The sequence below is a fragment of the Thermobia domestica genome, chromosome 7 (assembly GCF_964235325.1).
Source record: "Thermobia domestica chromosome 7, izTheDome1.hap1.1, whole genome shotgun sequence".
In the NCBI taxonomy this organism is placed as follows: Eukaryota; Metazoa; Arthropoda; class Insecta; order Zygentoma; family Lepismatidae; genus Thermobia; species Thermobia domestica.
The window spans coordinates 36,721,740-36,738,504 of NC_137460.1; the positions used below are offsets into that span (position 1 = coordinate 36,721,740).

A 16,765-nucleotide genomic window follows, 5' to 3' on the forward strand; every position below is an offset into this window, starting at 1 on the left:
ACAAATTACACTACAAAACTGAATGAAAGAACTAAAAATCATTGAATATTAAAATTCTGTATCTTTATCACTCTGAAGTGTTGAAACTTCGATGTCCTTCAAACTTCCTCTGTGGAAACATTCCAGTTCATAGCTGTAGACATCGAAAATATACAGTGAAACGTAAAGCAATGCAGTTTTTACGCCAACGTAGCATTCTTTCTAAGCTGATAATTATACGGGGTGACCCAAAAGTAGGTATACACCTCCGCATTGATCAAGTTTAACATTCTAACTTGTGGGTTTATTTGCTTCGACTGTTCCGAGATTAAGGTACAAAAAATTGGCTTTAAGACCAAATAATAAATAATTTTAGCAATAGCATTAAGGAATGATATAAAATGCAATGAGTTGATCAGTACGGCACTGTATACCTACTTCTGGGCCACCCTGTATTTCACTTGTGGAATACAGTATTTAAGTATTTATGTGCATAAATAATAGTAAAGTTGTTAACACTATAGTCTCCTGCACACATCTCGATGAAAACACAAAATTAGTAGTGTTTATGTAGAACTAAGCACAGAAAAACTGTATAACTTCAAAAAGATAGAGTTATAATGAAAACACTGCTGCTCACTGATAGAGCACGCCCCTCTGGTGCTACTGGTTCCTAGTTCGATCCTATCCAAGTGAGTTTGTGGATACATAATCGTATCCGTGGGTTATCTCGGGTTTCTCTTATTTCCCCTCTCTCTTTTTTCACTGATTCTTTCACAATTATTCACTTTCATTACTATCTTTCTCCTTTAGCCCACTAGCATAAACATTATTATTATTATTATTATTATTATTATTATTATTATTGATGTATCTCGATTTAAACCGGTTGCAGCTTAATAATCGACGGCCGTCCCTGACAATTACAGATTATTTGAAGAGTTCTTCTCCAAGGAACTTTCTGACCATAGACAGGTGTTTAGTATTACTCCTTTTTGCAGATTTGTTAGAATATGTTTTGCGTTAATCTGTTCAAGTTGTGTCACAGTACTTTAAGGGACAATTGCTGTAGCTGAGATAATGATTCGTCTTACTCTAACTTTCTGACATTTCCATAGATTCTTGATTTCATCTGCCAGCTTTTTATATTTGCTTATTTTTGTACTGAATGTTGTACGTACGTTATGAGTCAATGGTACTGTTACATTTATGAGGGTTACTTCTTGATCAATTTTATTGATAATAGTGATGTCGGGTCTGTTTGCAGGCACCGTTATATCTGTTTTTAAGTCTCGATGCCAGTACAGTTTGTATTTGTAGTTTTCAAGTACTGGACTTGGCTGGTAGGGTCTATTTGTAGTACGGCTTGGTATCGGCAATTAATTCCACATTATGTGCCAAAAACTGACGAATGTTTTTTGCAACATTGTTGTGACTTTTTAGATTATCTATTATTATTATTATTATTATTATTATTATTATTATTATTATTATTATATAACATAAGCAACCGATACAGCTCTGATGTGATTCTTAACTATGAAGTCTGATAGTGAAAGTATTTAAAAGACACAGCAATATTGAATTGATGAAGAATTTTCACTTTTGCATCAGTAGATGGTGCCACTAAGCTACCTAAACGATCCTACTGACAAGACCAGCGTGTAAATAAGAATTTACTATTGCGATAAAGGAAGAAGTAATCATAAATATTATGTGTTCACGAATAGATTAAACCATTAATTTCTGTGTTTTTAATATATTCAGAACTATTTTTTCACATTACTAATAATTTATTAACCTCAAATATTTCGAACGTAAATGTTATATTTAACAGAAACAACAAAACTACGCACTACTACTCACCAAGTGTATCTATATGGAAATTGAATCACAATGTAGGAAATATATTTTTTTTATCAAAAGCATGGATTAATCTGAAATCTTTCCGCATTTTTTTAAATTGAAGAATTTATTACGGTAGTCAGTGGCACAAATAATATTTGATTATTTATAGCATATGTATTGCGGTATGATCACCACTCACTGCTGGAATTATATACGCAATAATTTCTTGTATCCAGCCTATAGCTTACAATTTGAAGTGCCACACTACTTGAAGGAAAGGCTCTGGTATCTAATAATCTTTTCCCTGTACTGACATTTTTAAAATTACAATACCCTTCTAGAGATTCAGCAATTATTTTACTAACAGGAATACTAAACGAATGCTGCTATATGTAGACTATTCACTGTCTCAAATGCTTGAAACTATAATTTTTTGAACTTTAGTTTCTGATATATATATATATATATATATATATATGCACATACATTGCGGAAACAAGCGGTTCGTTGTTTGGAAACAGAAATATGAGGAACTTAACATAAATCCTCGGTAGGAAATGTTAATTTCTCAAAATTCATAGTGTGTTGGACCTATGTCTCAACGATTCAGTGTCATTATGCGTTCATGAAGAAACTTCCTTTTAAATTATCCTCTCAGATACAGTCACTAATTGGATTTTCTTATTATCTGAAAAAATATCAACACCTTACGACAGGCGTGACATTTACGGTTTTGGAGAATGTTATATTCAATTCATTTCGATCTGATTCATTCCAAGTTTCGCCAAATCAGTAAGTTTTCAATGATTTTAGGAAAGTTGTTCTTGGATTAATTTTGGTTTCGAAAGGTACATTTAAAAAAAATCGAGAACACTTTTATCTAATACGGGTGTATAAGGCAATGTTTTAAGAGAATTAAAATATCAAACTTGAAAAAAAATAAAAAAAACTCCTTTCTCGACCGCCTAATATACACTGCTCAAATATTAAAAACTTATGCAAAGCCACCCCTAAACTTCCATTATAAGACTGGTTGTAGTAAAAACAACGTGTGATGTACTACAGTGAAGTATTATAGTGTACATTTGAACACAAGAACAAGCTATTTATATATATGCTACTACAGTATAGACAAACACTTGGTCAATTACAAAATACCGAAATCAAGGAACTCTTTTCCAGTAATCTCTTCTGTTTTTGGATACAATGAAGCTTATTTGGCTAGGTCTCGATTTTGAAAAGTCACTTTAGGAACTACCTACCGGTATTTTGAAAGAAACTATCAAAATCGTACAAGAATTTACTCGAAAGTCTTACTAAATTGCAAATAAATATGCGTCTACAGATCATTTGTGGCATATAACTGGTTGATTTTACAGTTTATAATACCCCAGAGCATGATTACATCAGGGTGCAAGATTTCCGGTGCAGGGTCGCCAGGTTGCCGTTGACGACTAGAAATTTAAAGCTGACAACCAGTGTTCAGTAATAATGCTTAAGACTGCCTACAGGAATTCACTGAAGACTGACACAATGGATGATTTGCTGACAATTTCCATCAATGGCTCCTCAATGTCTTTTATCCAAAAACTGCAATCGACAACTGGTACTTCAGTGCAGAGAGAGAGCGTTACACAAACCTGAAGTCTTAAGGTAAAATATTTTTAACATTTATATGATTTGTAACATTTTTATAACATTTATATAACATTTATTTTTATAACATTTATAAGAATTTGTCCAATTTAAAATTGGTTATCCTGAATCTAATTGTCTGGTTTTGAAATTTTATGCCCTGATGTAATCTCTTACTTTGTCAAACCGAAGGCCTTGAGGGAAGGGAAGGGGGACTCTCATAATTTGTACGTCAGAGATACTCGCGACCATCATTTTTGGATTAGCGAGTGCGCCTGACTTTAAAATTTTGCGTTCTGATTACAACAAATGCTAGAATATAACTTCTACATTGCAGTATTCGATTAGTTCTCTCAAAGGATTTATCTCATAAAAAAGCAAAAAGAACCCTTCCAAAGCAAGAAATAAAAATAACAATTCCTTCCTCTTCCAGCAAACCATTTTTACGGAAAATGAATGTTGTCACAGACGCTTGATGAAGAAAGGGAAATTAAATATTACGTGTTACACAATAAAGCAAGATAAAAGAATAAAGAAAGTAAGCTTTCACGCAATGCGATACTATACATATTACTGACCAGCTTTTACTTTCTAATATCCTTCTGCAATTAAGCGATTCGTATCATATTACGTACACAAGTGTATATAATCTAATATGAATATTAGCGAAAGTATTTTTCGTTTTCGGATAGAGGCAATAACAACAGATGTTTCCGATTAATCAATTTGATGAATAACGAAAATATACTACCTTCTCCTACTTAATTTAGATAAAAAGATAAAGATAACTATTCAAGAACAAAAATATAATTAAGCAGCGTGATTTTGTTCAATTTGTCATCCAATAATTAGTTCTAATTAGTGATGTACGCAAGAAAAGAGTTAACTGGTTTTACCTTTCATTTTTTCAATATATTAATGAGAAATAGCAATTCATCGTATTAAGATGTAAACATAAAAATCGTTATGTCCTGGACACGTAGGATTTAAGTTCTAATTTCCGAAATAATCAAATTACGGATTACCATCAATAGTAGAGATAAATTGAATACTATACGGCTTTCCTGTGGAGTCGGGCGAATGCCCTGCTTCTACGTTGGTGCCTTGCACGGGTAGACCAGCCCGTAGTTCCCAGTATTTTTCTTGCTTGCACGCTTCTTGCATCACTTTCTTGTCCTAAGCACGCGACTCCAGATCACAAGTCGGGGATTGGATACGCCTATTATAAGATAAGTCAAAAGTCAGTCCTTGAACTGCTGTATGCCTATCCTTTCGATATAGGTTTTAAGCAATCATCTTGGATTCGAAGTGGACATATTTTTTTTTCAATTAAGATATTATTTACATTCTGACCCACCGCCATTTTGCACAGGGTTGTCGTAGAGAGTCGAGACTTGCTCCATCTTATCCCACTTAACAACAGCTTTCAAACGATGTCCTTGTTAACACCCTTTCCATTTGACACTTTGGAGTTGGACCCCGTCTGGGACCCTGCGGGGATACTGGGTCAAACATTTTTACTCCCAAAAGTGTGCCCTTGAAAATGATAGGATACGTGATCGCCGAGTTTTTCATTTACCCAACCCTTTCCGAGCAAATGACTCGATCAAACTACTCTGCCAGGTATTTTTTTGTAACTTTTACATCACAAAATATGTTGTAACTCACGATATCCAGCCCTGTGGCACGTATAATTTTGGGACTCGTCTAGTTATAACATATCAAATGCAAACACAATTGTCTCGTTCGGATCTCTGCGGAGCCACTTTGTGACCCTCCCTTGTAAGAGGCCCATAATTTCAGGCATCTACCTCAAATAATATTCCACATGTAAGTGTAAACTGTCTCCCATCCTTAGTCTTTAAGTTTGTGAAATATCAATGAAAACTAATTATATAAAAAAAAAATAAAGAATTATTCACAACTGTAACCCCTTTGTGACTTTTGGCCCACCATATTATATATGTAAGTACACCACTCATGACTGCTCGTACATTGCTAACATATTTCGTTACACATCTCTCTTTATCCCCCCATTCACACCTTTGGCTTTTATTGTTTCTCTGTGTCGCTGTTCTGGGCGTAAATACACGCTCTGACGTTCCATATCGGCTACAGTTGAAAGTAATTGGTACAGTGGTTTCTGGAGGAAGATAAAATATAAGTACGAGAATACTTAGGGGTTCGTGAGTCCCGGTTAAGCCGGAATAGTCTCAGAATTACATAATCTGTCTCTCGCAAAATTGTTCAAATCTTCAAATGTTCCGTTTTTTTTCTCCAAAATGTAAGTTAATATCATTCATAACCGATATATCATACTCTCTGCGTTCAGTGATGGTTGATCTATTATTTTGGTAATTCTGATAATTCAGGGGAAAGTGCATAATTATACCCATACTGTAAATGTTCAAAGGATATCATGGTTTTAAGTGTAAATTTTCATAAGGGGTCCTGGCTTTCAAAATCTGAAAAGTCCCAGGAATATTGTATCTTGCATAACCAGGGTGTCTACTAAAATTCCAAAATGAAATTTCGTGACTTTTTCATGGCATTTTCTTTACGAAACGATAAAATTTCGTAACATTCTCAAGAGGGAATGTGGGTACGAATTAGGCTGAATTTTCATGCATGCGATAGAAGCATGCTTTGCTAGCGATTTGGTAGCGTCCAAAACCTACTATAGACAATTTTGGTGGTGAATTTTGACGTTTTATTGAACAAAATTTTCCAGTCTGTAATTATATTAGTACAGATAACACAAAATCAAGACCCCAAAACTAAATTTCGTGACTTTTTCTTGACTTTCATGACCGTTTTCTGATTTCCTGACTTTTTCGTGACATTCGTGACTTTCGTGACCGATAGACACCCTGAAACGCGATTAGTTCTTCCAACAAACTTCCGTGTTGTTCAAAACTGTCCTTTTTTTCATAAACTTATTACAATGTGTTTATATTTAACTTGTTGGCCACAGAAATTTAGGATACCTGTATTAAACAAGTTTTAAAATGTACATATATAAAATTATATAAAACTACATGAGCTGACATAAATTATTGAGCACTTCCTGTAGGGCTACAATGATTAAATTTGGCATGATTCTAGCTTTCCGGAATTAACCCACAGGAAAATTGCCAAAAGTGAATATTTTTAATTTTTAGGGGTTCTAAAGAGAGGATGAAGAATTTCCCCATGTTAATTAAATGGGTCCTTTTTTTTTTTTTTTAACCTGTAATCTCATATTTTAGGTACTTAGAATTGGAATCAAAACTTGAAATTCGGTATGCTTGTACGTTTTCGTTAGCGTTACGTAAGTGAATCATAAGAAATAAAAATTTCCAACAGTAGAGAGGTTTTATGGGGAACTGAAAAATCTTTCCCATGTTATTTATATGGGACGTCTTCTATACCCCAAAATGTTTAGACACTTCCGGCATAATTAGAATCATGAAATTTGACATGATTGTGGTCTTCCAGGACTAACCGACAGGAAAATTGCCGACTAACCGACAGGAATATTTTTTTAATTTTTTAGGTATCTAAAGGGGGACGAAGAAATTCCCATGTTACTTAAGTGGGCATTTTCTTGCGATACAAAATCTTATCTTTTAGATACTTGAAATAGGAAAAGAAACTATAGAATTGTGGGTTTAAAAGGCGCGAGGCCGTAGGCCGAGCAAAGACAGTGTGTGTGGACGAAGCCCCCGGATGGGCAGATTCAGGAAATATGAAGAGACAGTTCATGAAATTCACTGTTGATGCAGAAAGTGATAGATAAGAAATGCGAGGCCGTAGGCCGAGCAAACTCGGGGGTCTGGAGGCGAAGCCCCCCGCTACCCAAATGCTAGTCTATTATATAAAAGCAAAGCTAATCTCGTTTGTGATCGAATCACGGGAAAATTGCTGAACCGATTGAAATGATTTTTTTATACATATGCCTATATAGTCATCACTTCCCTTTATTTTCTTTTTTAATCATGTACCTTTGATTAAAATGCATACCTCAAGGAGAAATCAATTTGTCACGAACCTCTCAAGATAGGAAAATGAAACTCGGTATACAAACTCGCTATTAAAAATAAATGACCATCTGTCCCAGTGTTTTTATTTTATTTTTTTTTTTTTTTTTTTTTGTTTGTTTTAAAGGGGCAAGATGAATTTTTTTATATCTATATTATATATAAACGTACGTAAGAATGCTTGTTATGTTCCAACATAACCCTGGAACGCCTGGGGTAATTTCCAAAACTTGGTACACATATGACTTACAAGCTGGAAACAAACACTGTGGGAGTAAAGAACCCCTAGCATCCCTGGAAAGTAGGCACGGGTGACCGATATTAGTATCGAATCCATAGTTTTCGGGGTCACTGAAATGAATAATGATGCTCCTGATACCGTCTAATTACCAGTTCCTATCGGCACGGAGATTGAGAAAAGGTCAAAAATGTTTAAAATGACAGACTAATGTAGAATCCATAGCTTCTAGGGTCGGGAAAACGGCTGACCTGTTTCAAATTACTTTTGCAACATAGTACCCATCTCAAACTGGGATTTTATTATGTTACTTTGATAAGGCATATTCTACGGGGAAGTATGGAATTTTAAAATTTATACCAAAAGTAGAGTATCTTCTGGCTTTTTATCAGTACAGTCTCTCTGAAATGTGAATTCTCCCCGTGCGAAGAGCGGGCATTTCAACTAGTCTCGGTTTGTTTCGGCTCGTGTCGGTTTGGGTGAGTGAGCTGTGGGCTCGGCTCGATAGGGAATTAGCTGTGAGCCGAGCCGCTCGAGCCGTTGAAAACCCTAAACCCGGACCAGCCAGTTTTGAACATGTGTGGCTGGCGCCTTCTAACTTTTAACGATTTTTGGTTCGAGCCCGTATACTTGATCCTCCGGAACTCAAACCCAGAACCTCATGAACGATGTCCTTGCCACCTGGTCTTCACGACTACCGAGGTCAGCAGTCAACTAGTTTTTAGTATTCAGATACAAAACACCTATCTTTCAGGTTTATACACGGTGTTGTTGTTATAATAATAATAATGTTATAGTAATAGTTGTAGTATCATATTAATAGTTATATTATCTATGTAGGATACTTGAAGAAAGTACTTGAAACTACACACAGCATTTGGCTCGACTCGACTCGAAACTCTAGTTCCGAGTCGAGTTGGAGGAAATTTTTCGAGCCGAGTTCTCGAGTCGAGCTCAAAGATGTCTGTTTTGAGTCGAGTTTCAATGAGAACTCGCTCGAACTCGCTCGTGCCCATCCCTAATGAGCGGGAGATGAGCTTAATACTCGGGCACCAAGCCTGTAGAGAAATGGGAGGACTGGCTCGCTAGCAGGGTTGCCTAGGGATGGCCAATTCCGGAATTCGGAAAAAAATTCAATGTCGGAAAAAATCCAGAATTTTTTGAATTCCGGAATTTTCTAAATTCCGAAGTTTTGCGAATTCCGGATTTTTTTCTGAATTCCAGATTCCGGAAAATTTTGGCCGTCCCTAAGACCGCCTCCACCAGTAGGTAACTGGCAGGCACTCAGGACTTCGGTCTGGGCGTGCAGTGAGCATATCCCAGTCTCTTAGAGAATAGGGATTCTATCGCTAACGTAAGTCAAGCTTAAGGGACAAATCTTGACGGTGCACTTCGTGCATACCCGCTCAGATAAGTGGAAGCACGGGCCGGGTCGGGTTGATCGAACCGATCCATTAAATAGATCGAACGGTCGCACTACGTCTTGCCAGCGTGTGTTAAACGTGGTAAGTAGACCACTAGCTCCTAATAATGTGATCGAATGTGTACATAGGTAGATCCTCAACTACCACCATTTCGAGTTTGGTCATGATAGGATAGGTTTTATCGATCGCTATTTTAGTGAACTTTCAATTTCACTAGGCCCAAACCCAAATTTGGTGGTCAACAACTCGGTAACGAATGATCAGTATCAACATGCTATAGTATTTCATGTACGTTCTAAGCTAAGCTACACAAGATCTACTATAATACAAAAATTGTGTCAAGATCGCATACCAAATATAACAATAGCCTTTCACTAAATCGACTCCCAAATTTGATGACAGCCAATAACTCAAGAACCAAAAAGTCTACTACACACCAAAATATTTCATGTGTGTAACAAGCTCGTGAAGTTCTATCACCATCCCAATTTCGTCACGATCGGATGCTTTTAATTGATCGTGTACGAGATCTATACTACCTTTCTGATATATATATTTTTAAAGGATTAGGATTGAAATTAGATTTCTGAGCTTTCGGCATCTATGACAATGTTAGCACGTCACACATATGAGAAATGACGTCCACGGTGATCACACTGCCCGGAGAATTGAATAGGAAGAAAGGAATGGGGAAGGAAGGAAGCAGCCTGGGACTGTTACATTAGGTACCATCTCAACATTTGCCTGGTGTAAATAAGGAAAACTCAGGAGAAACCTCACTCAGAATGGCTGGCCTATAAAAGCTCTTACACCTTTTTCAACCGACTGTTCTACCGGGAATCGAACCCGGGGCCGCTCGCGCCAAAGGCGTGAGCGTCAGCGATTACATTACGAGGGGATATTTTTAAAAAAAAATGAAGGACGACAAATATCGTGAACAGAAAAATATAACGAGATGGGGGGAGGGGACAATTACTTTCAATGAAGAAAAATCAAACCGTAAGTACGCCAGTTTTTTGTCTTCCTTTTCGAATAGCGTTTAAACACACTCACGGACTAAGCACGCAGGTTAAAATGCCTAAGACACTTTTCTTAGTAGTATTACATTGGAGAAGGGAACTGCAAATGATGCTGCTCATATTATATGCATCACATTTAACCATAATTTCATACATAAATAAGTAAATAAAATAAGAGAATGAGGAATTGCTTGGTGGTTTTGAGCTTAATAAGTACATGATTTGCCTTCAAACAAGCCATTTACCTTTCGTTAGCTTTCTCTTTTATACAATTAAATGGGTTTCAATAGCTTTCCCTTTAATGTAATTAAAATATACAATATATCTACAGAATATTGTATATGGAATCCAGCCGAATAATGCATCTTACACAGTAAAAGTACCATGACTCCATATGACACAATCTTTCCGCACATCTTCAAAGTTTGTTCCATTATTTGTATTATTATTATTTTTAAAATAATACATCAACATACCGCATATCAAATTCTCAATTAAGAACAGTGTAAAAAACAATAAACACATATTTAACATACAAACACTGAATGGTAATAAGATAATTGAAAGTAAACACTGACGTAATTAAGGTGTTAATTATCTTCTTACGAGTTTGAAAGTGAAATATACACAGCTCGCACGACAAAATATATGGCATCTGTACGACATTTAACTAAAATGACTAACCTTAAAAGTTTTGAAGAGAATCGATAATCTTCTAGTAATTTACCAACAGTTTAAGTACCAGCTTTGATGGTTTCGTGTTCATAAAAATGGAACTTAAAAACGATTGATGAATATAATAAGATTACACCATAAGGAATTCCTTTTTCGAAAACAACACCAGAGAAAGCATGTGAGTTTACATCACCATAAATTTAGCTAACTATAGCCACGTGGTAATAATCTAATACTTCTTTCTTAATGTATGAATCATTATTGTTTTTCGACGATACGTACGTACTATTATCAGTATTGATATTAAGTGTGAACGTGAAATAAAAGCAAGGATAGGAATGGTGAAATAAGCCTTTAGGAGGAAGAAAATACTATTTTGTGGGACCTTCAATAAAGAGTTGAGGAAAAGACTCATAAAATGCTTCGTGTCGAGTATTGCACTCTATGGGTCAGAAACATGGACATTGATGATGAAAAAGGACTGAAAGCTTTCGAGGTACGGGTATGAAGAAGAATGAAGAGAATTAGCTGATTCAAGCGGAAAACGAATGAGAGGGTCTTAGAAATGGTGGAGGAGAAAAGAACAATTTTAGATATTACTAAGATGAGAAAGAGAAACTGCTTGGGATATTGGCTGAGAAGGAAACGTATCTTGAGAGACGTGCAAGAGGGTATGGTGGCAGGAAAGAGAGGGAGGGGAGGAGACTACAATTGATGAACGATATCAAAACAGAAAAATCGTACGTGAAAACGAAGATGTTAGCGGAAAACAGTGTAGTATGGAAGTTTCTCAATTGCAGCAAGTAACCTGCCAATAATGGCAGAAAATTGATTTAGATCCTTTTCCGATGAACAAAATCTCACCAAAGTCAAGCACTAAAAATTATTTAAAGTATAATCCTTTAAGGCCTTCCAAAAGTTAAAAAAAGGCCAATTATAGTAGTTTTACGTCCTTATGCATGCCATATAAAGGTTATGAAGGACAGAACTTACTCAGATCCATGACAGATGTTTGAATTTGGTCCACAGATTATCATGCAAGATGAGTTCTCAAAGTATCAGCCGTTTGCTACTACACAATCTCAATATTAAGAGAGCCGATTTACGAAACCACACCAATTTTACGCAAGACGTGGTCATATCTAACGCTACTAACGGCCAGATATAGTTCTTCCGCACACCAGCGCTGTTTACGATAGACATCCAATAGATGCTCTTAACATATGACATAACGATAAAGTAAACTAAAATTAGGGGGCACGGTCGGTGCCTCAGTGGTACAGAGCTTACCTCTGATTCGTGGGGTTCATGGTTTCGATCCCCGGCCAAGTAACATCGTGTCCGTGGAGTTTTCTCGGGATACTCCCGTTTCCTCGCACTTTTTCATTCCACCAATTCTTGCATCATCATTCACTTGCCTTAACCATCGTCTCCCTTAGCCTACAAGGACACAATCGTGGTTTCAAATAACTAAAATTAACTTACGGATAAAAAGTCCCGAAAAACTTTAGCTGACTAGCTAGTGATTTTAATAGCTGGATTGGAGCTTAGCGTCCCTTTCAGTATCAAAGTCATTTGAGACTTTGACTTTACGATTTAAGGTTGGATTCGAACCACCGTAATGTATTCAAATTTCGAAACTTTAATACCAGGAATCCAACCCATGATCTCTTGCATCAAAATCGCGCTCAGTAACTACTAGACCAGCAGTGAGAGCTACTAGCGATGTTAGATTGGGGGATACTCGATTTGCAACTGTAGATAGATTAAGCATTTTTTGCGGGTTCTGTAAATAGCGGCATACCAAAAGCAGATAGGTGAATTGTGGTAAAGGTATCACATGCAAAATCGTCTTGTCTAGTTCACTACGTTCCTGTTTTTTCGAATATTTTTATTTGTTTTGAAGATATTACAGAAAAACTCTAAAATTAGCGGTAGTTTAATTTCGCTGTAGTGAAGACCCTTTACTACTTGGCTGCAAATAACACAAACTGAAAGTATAGAAATACAAGAAAGTGAATACTGGTAGAAAATCTATGCACACTGTATGTTTTCAATTACGTTCACATAAAATGACCTGGGAACAAACCCGCAAATCTAACTTCCAGGTACGAATACTGTATCATTGAGCCACTGCAATCTGCAACTTTATATCACATTATCACAACGAAAACTCGTTACAAAGCGCTAGTGTCGTTTACGTTTTGTCCCTTCATATAAGTCATTGCCATTTCGTCATTTAGTCCGTCCTCCATTATAAGAAAATCTGTCCTATGCAACCACCACGTCTTCTACCAATATTTTCCCTCTTTGTACAAAGAACAAAGCAACACCAAAACAAGATATTCATATTGGGCCCGTTCCTCGTATCTCATGCCATTAAAAGTAACAAAAATCCCCTCCGATATGTTTATCATACGAATGCCATTAATTTCAGAATAGTACTCGACAGCTCTGACCTACATCACTGTCTTCGCGAGTCTTCTTTGGCTGATCCACTTTGAGTGGATAGTGCTCTAACAGGCAGGTAGTGCACGTCCTTGTGGTTTCAAAAAAACCTAATGAATAACTAATCTAGCTTCAATCAACGATATCGGGATAAACAATATGCTTTAAGACAGGAACAATAAAATTTTTACGTCCGCAGCTCAGAAACATAGCTTTTGAATGAGGAGACTGTATAGAAAGGGACCCCTCACCACTGACTGCTAGGCCGAATCTGTGTAAGTGAAAGTTCACCGACAAACTACAACGGCCGCCACTCCATGCTTTGCTGCCTGTCTAGCGAGACGTCTCGCTCACTGGGAAAACACGCTCCTCTCCAAAACGTTACACTTCCAAGCACACACGTGCATCTCTCATAACTAAACACTCCCGTGTAGTGCAGAAGCTCCTATACTAGTTTCATAAAGCAAAGAAATCAAATCCCACCGTAACTCAGACTAAGAATATATCAGTGATTTGATTCAAACAAAAACAACGAAAGCTTGTAAATAGTGACCAAAGAGAGAAACAAAAAAGTCTTGTTCAACATACCTTTGCAGCTGATCGCTGGATAACTCTAGGACGTGGTCTATTCCAAGACAACCTTGAGAGATTGTGAGCTGTTACCTGGAAGTTGTTTCCAGACTGCAGTTGTGCAGTAGTGGTGCTTTGAAGAACGGTGTTAAAACGGGATCTTGTGTAGTGGTGGTAGTGGTTGGTGAATCCCCTTGTTAAGTGTGGATAATCTTAAGGTGGTGAAGTGACTCATGGTGGAGATGAGGGGCGCGGTGCTTTTGGCCATCGTGGTGTTCTTGTCCGTAGGCACCCACGCCGCAAAAAATAATCAAAATCAAACGGACAGAGAAAGGACGGGGAGATCAGGAGGTCGTAACAGGTAGGTTTCTTTGATTTTTTAAAAAAATACATATATTGAATTGGATGACTGTGTACATAAAGTTCTTTCTGTTGTTTTCACTGAGCTATTTTTAAATTGTGATCGAAAATACGAAGATATCTGAAAGCAAAATTCCTTGTTTGCAAAATACCTTGAATTCTGTGTGTAAACGATCGTTGATTTTGTTACATATATCTTCCGTTCATGGACAAGCAACTGGAGTAAACATTTTCGCTACCAACTCGGTCACGAAAGCACAAACGACGCTAATAAATACAGAATCAATCGTGTAATTTACACGTTTATTTTTTACCATCATCATTCACTATTTGAAAAATGATCTTTTTATCTGCATTTCGGATAGAGTTGACTTCAAGACAAGAGTTACGGCCGTCTCGTCTCGAAAAGGTATCGTGAAAGTGATGCCTCATTTCTTCAGGAAAATTATCTCTTCTGGTCTCTTGGGTAACCCTAATTTTGGATACTATGCGTTATATTTAATTTTTTATTACGGGAAACGAAATACTTCCATTGCATTACGGAATTCTCTCTTCATTCTTTCCCTTTTATTGGAAAGTACACATGAACATTCCTAAAGGTTTATTAACAGGAATTAAAATCTTGAAAAACACTAAAATCGCGTAAGTCTCTCTCTTTCAGAACAAATCCCTACCTAAGTAAGTTTATGGTGGACAACATCGTGTCCCTGAGTTTTCTAGATGTACGTTTGCTCCCACATTTTCATTCCATCAGTTATTCCATCACCATTTACTTGTCTCGATTGTCCGTTTCCCTTAGTTTAACACGAATAATCGTGGAACGTTAAACTGACAGATTTAATTTCATTTTTTTCTGAACAAATATGTTTTTGTAACCGGTATTTTGTTTAATATTTCTTCTACTCGCAAATATTTCACATTGTATCAAAGTCCGAAAATATATAGTATGCTGATTCTATTGATTTTCTTGAACGTCCATTTCTGACGCCCAGGTTATATTAGATAACTATTAGAGGCCTGTTCGAGACAAAACGATAATCATGCCTGTTGTTTCGTACGGTTCCGAAACGTAGTCGCTTACTCTTAGGGGGGAACCCAAACTGAAAGTATTTGAAAATAAAATTTTGAAGCGAATATTGGGAGTCAAGAGGAATGGCAAAAACTTCATAACAAGAACCTGCATAATTTATATCTTTTACCAAACATTGTTAGGATCATTAAGTCTAGGAGGCTTATGGTCATGTAGCCATGACCATGTAGCCAGAATGAAAGAAAAGGAACGCGAATTTCAATATCTTAAATCGAAATCCAATCTGAAAACGACCATTAGGAAGACCAGAGAGAGGTCAATATTAATATGCATCTCGCAAAAATAGGAATGCAAAACAGAAATTGGATCCATTTGGCTAAGGGTAGAAATCAATAGAGAGGTTTCTTCAACGCGCCATTGAACCTCCGGTTCCATAGGCCATAGTTATTTGAGGCTTAGAACTTAATATGGAATTCTACAAACACATAAGCTAACACCAGGAATCGAACTTGAATCAACGTTACCACAAATGAGACCGCTACCCATTTAACAATCATGACGTAGCTCTTCTTATTTTCCTTAAATCTTAATCCATTAATCCTGCATATACAATTCCCTTATGACAATTATTGCTCTCAATAATTCATAAGATGAGAAAGAGGTATTTGTGTTAAGTATTTCTATAAAAGTACTGAGTCATCTTCTTAATACCGTACGTTATTCTACAAACACAAAAGCGCTAAATGTGATCCAACTCGCGAAGATATTCAATCATCTCTGCTGTATTTACATTTAAAATATAAACTGTACTTTCATGTAGATCTACGATTATGCTCATTTCAATTACTAATATTCCTCATGCAGTGATGAAGTAATTAGTTTTGCACTTATACAATTGCCTGATGGACCTGACTTCCTCATTTTATAATCCATCGACTAGGTTTTACATCTGGTAGGCATCATAAATGTGGGTTTGGGTTCTTCTGACGTGTCGCTATCATGTAAACGCACTAGAAAGCCAGAAATAACATTAAAAACGTATCACTCAAAAAGCAGACAGTTTATCCAGCAATAGCCCTTTATAGACTGTAAAGTCAAGGAGAGTATGATATGTACAGCCATGCATAATATATGCATGTCTTAAACAAGAGTTGTACATTAGCAACTTGTCTCTATGCTTATGTTGCTGTGGGTGACCCTCGTGGGATTAATTTTGTTGTTAAATTTCTGGCGTACTAACCAGGGCGAATATTTACCCAGTCTTCGCACATATTGTAAGAATTTATTCTATAAGCAAATCAATATTAAACACAGGAATAATAGGAATCTGGCTAGCACAAAGAGTAACGATACATTAGAAACCATAATCCATTGTTCGTTCCTGTTTTTATGGAACACCATCATTTAATGGAACATCCAAATATTACACAAAACAGTGTATATTTTTATTGAACAAATGCACTAAAGCGGGAAGTTTTAAATTTTATTCTTAAAACGGATTCGATGATTTTTATGAAGTT

General features: G+C 36.4%; 2 protein-coding genes across 3 annotated transcripts in view; one reads left to right on the forward strand and one right to left on the reverse strand.

Annotated features, from left to right (window-relative positions):
- Nucleotides 1–16,765, reverse strand: part of LOC145690007 (uncharacterized) — an 865,423-nt gene that overhangs the window by 500,175 nt on the left and 348,483 nt on the right. The window lies entirely within an intron of this gene.
- LOC145690008 (uncharacterized) overlaps nucleotides 13,410–16,765 on the forward strand; it is a 321,281-nt gene continuing 317,925 nt past the window's right edge. Inside the window, exon 1 of the mRNA XM_081764485.1 lies at nucleotides 13,410–14,216. Coding sequence (XP_081620611.1) covers nucleotides 14,089–14,216 — 128 coding nt within the window. The 5' untranslated portion in view covers nucleotides 13,410–14,088. The remainder of the gene's footprint in view (nucleotides 14,217–16,765) is intronic.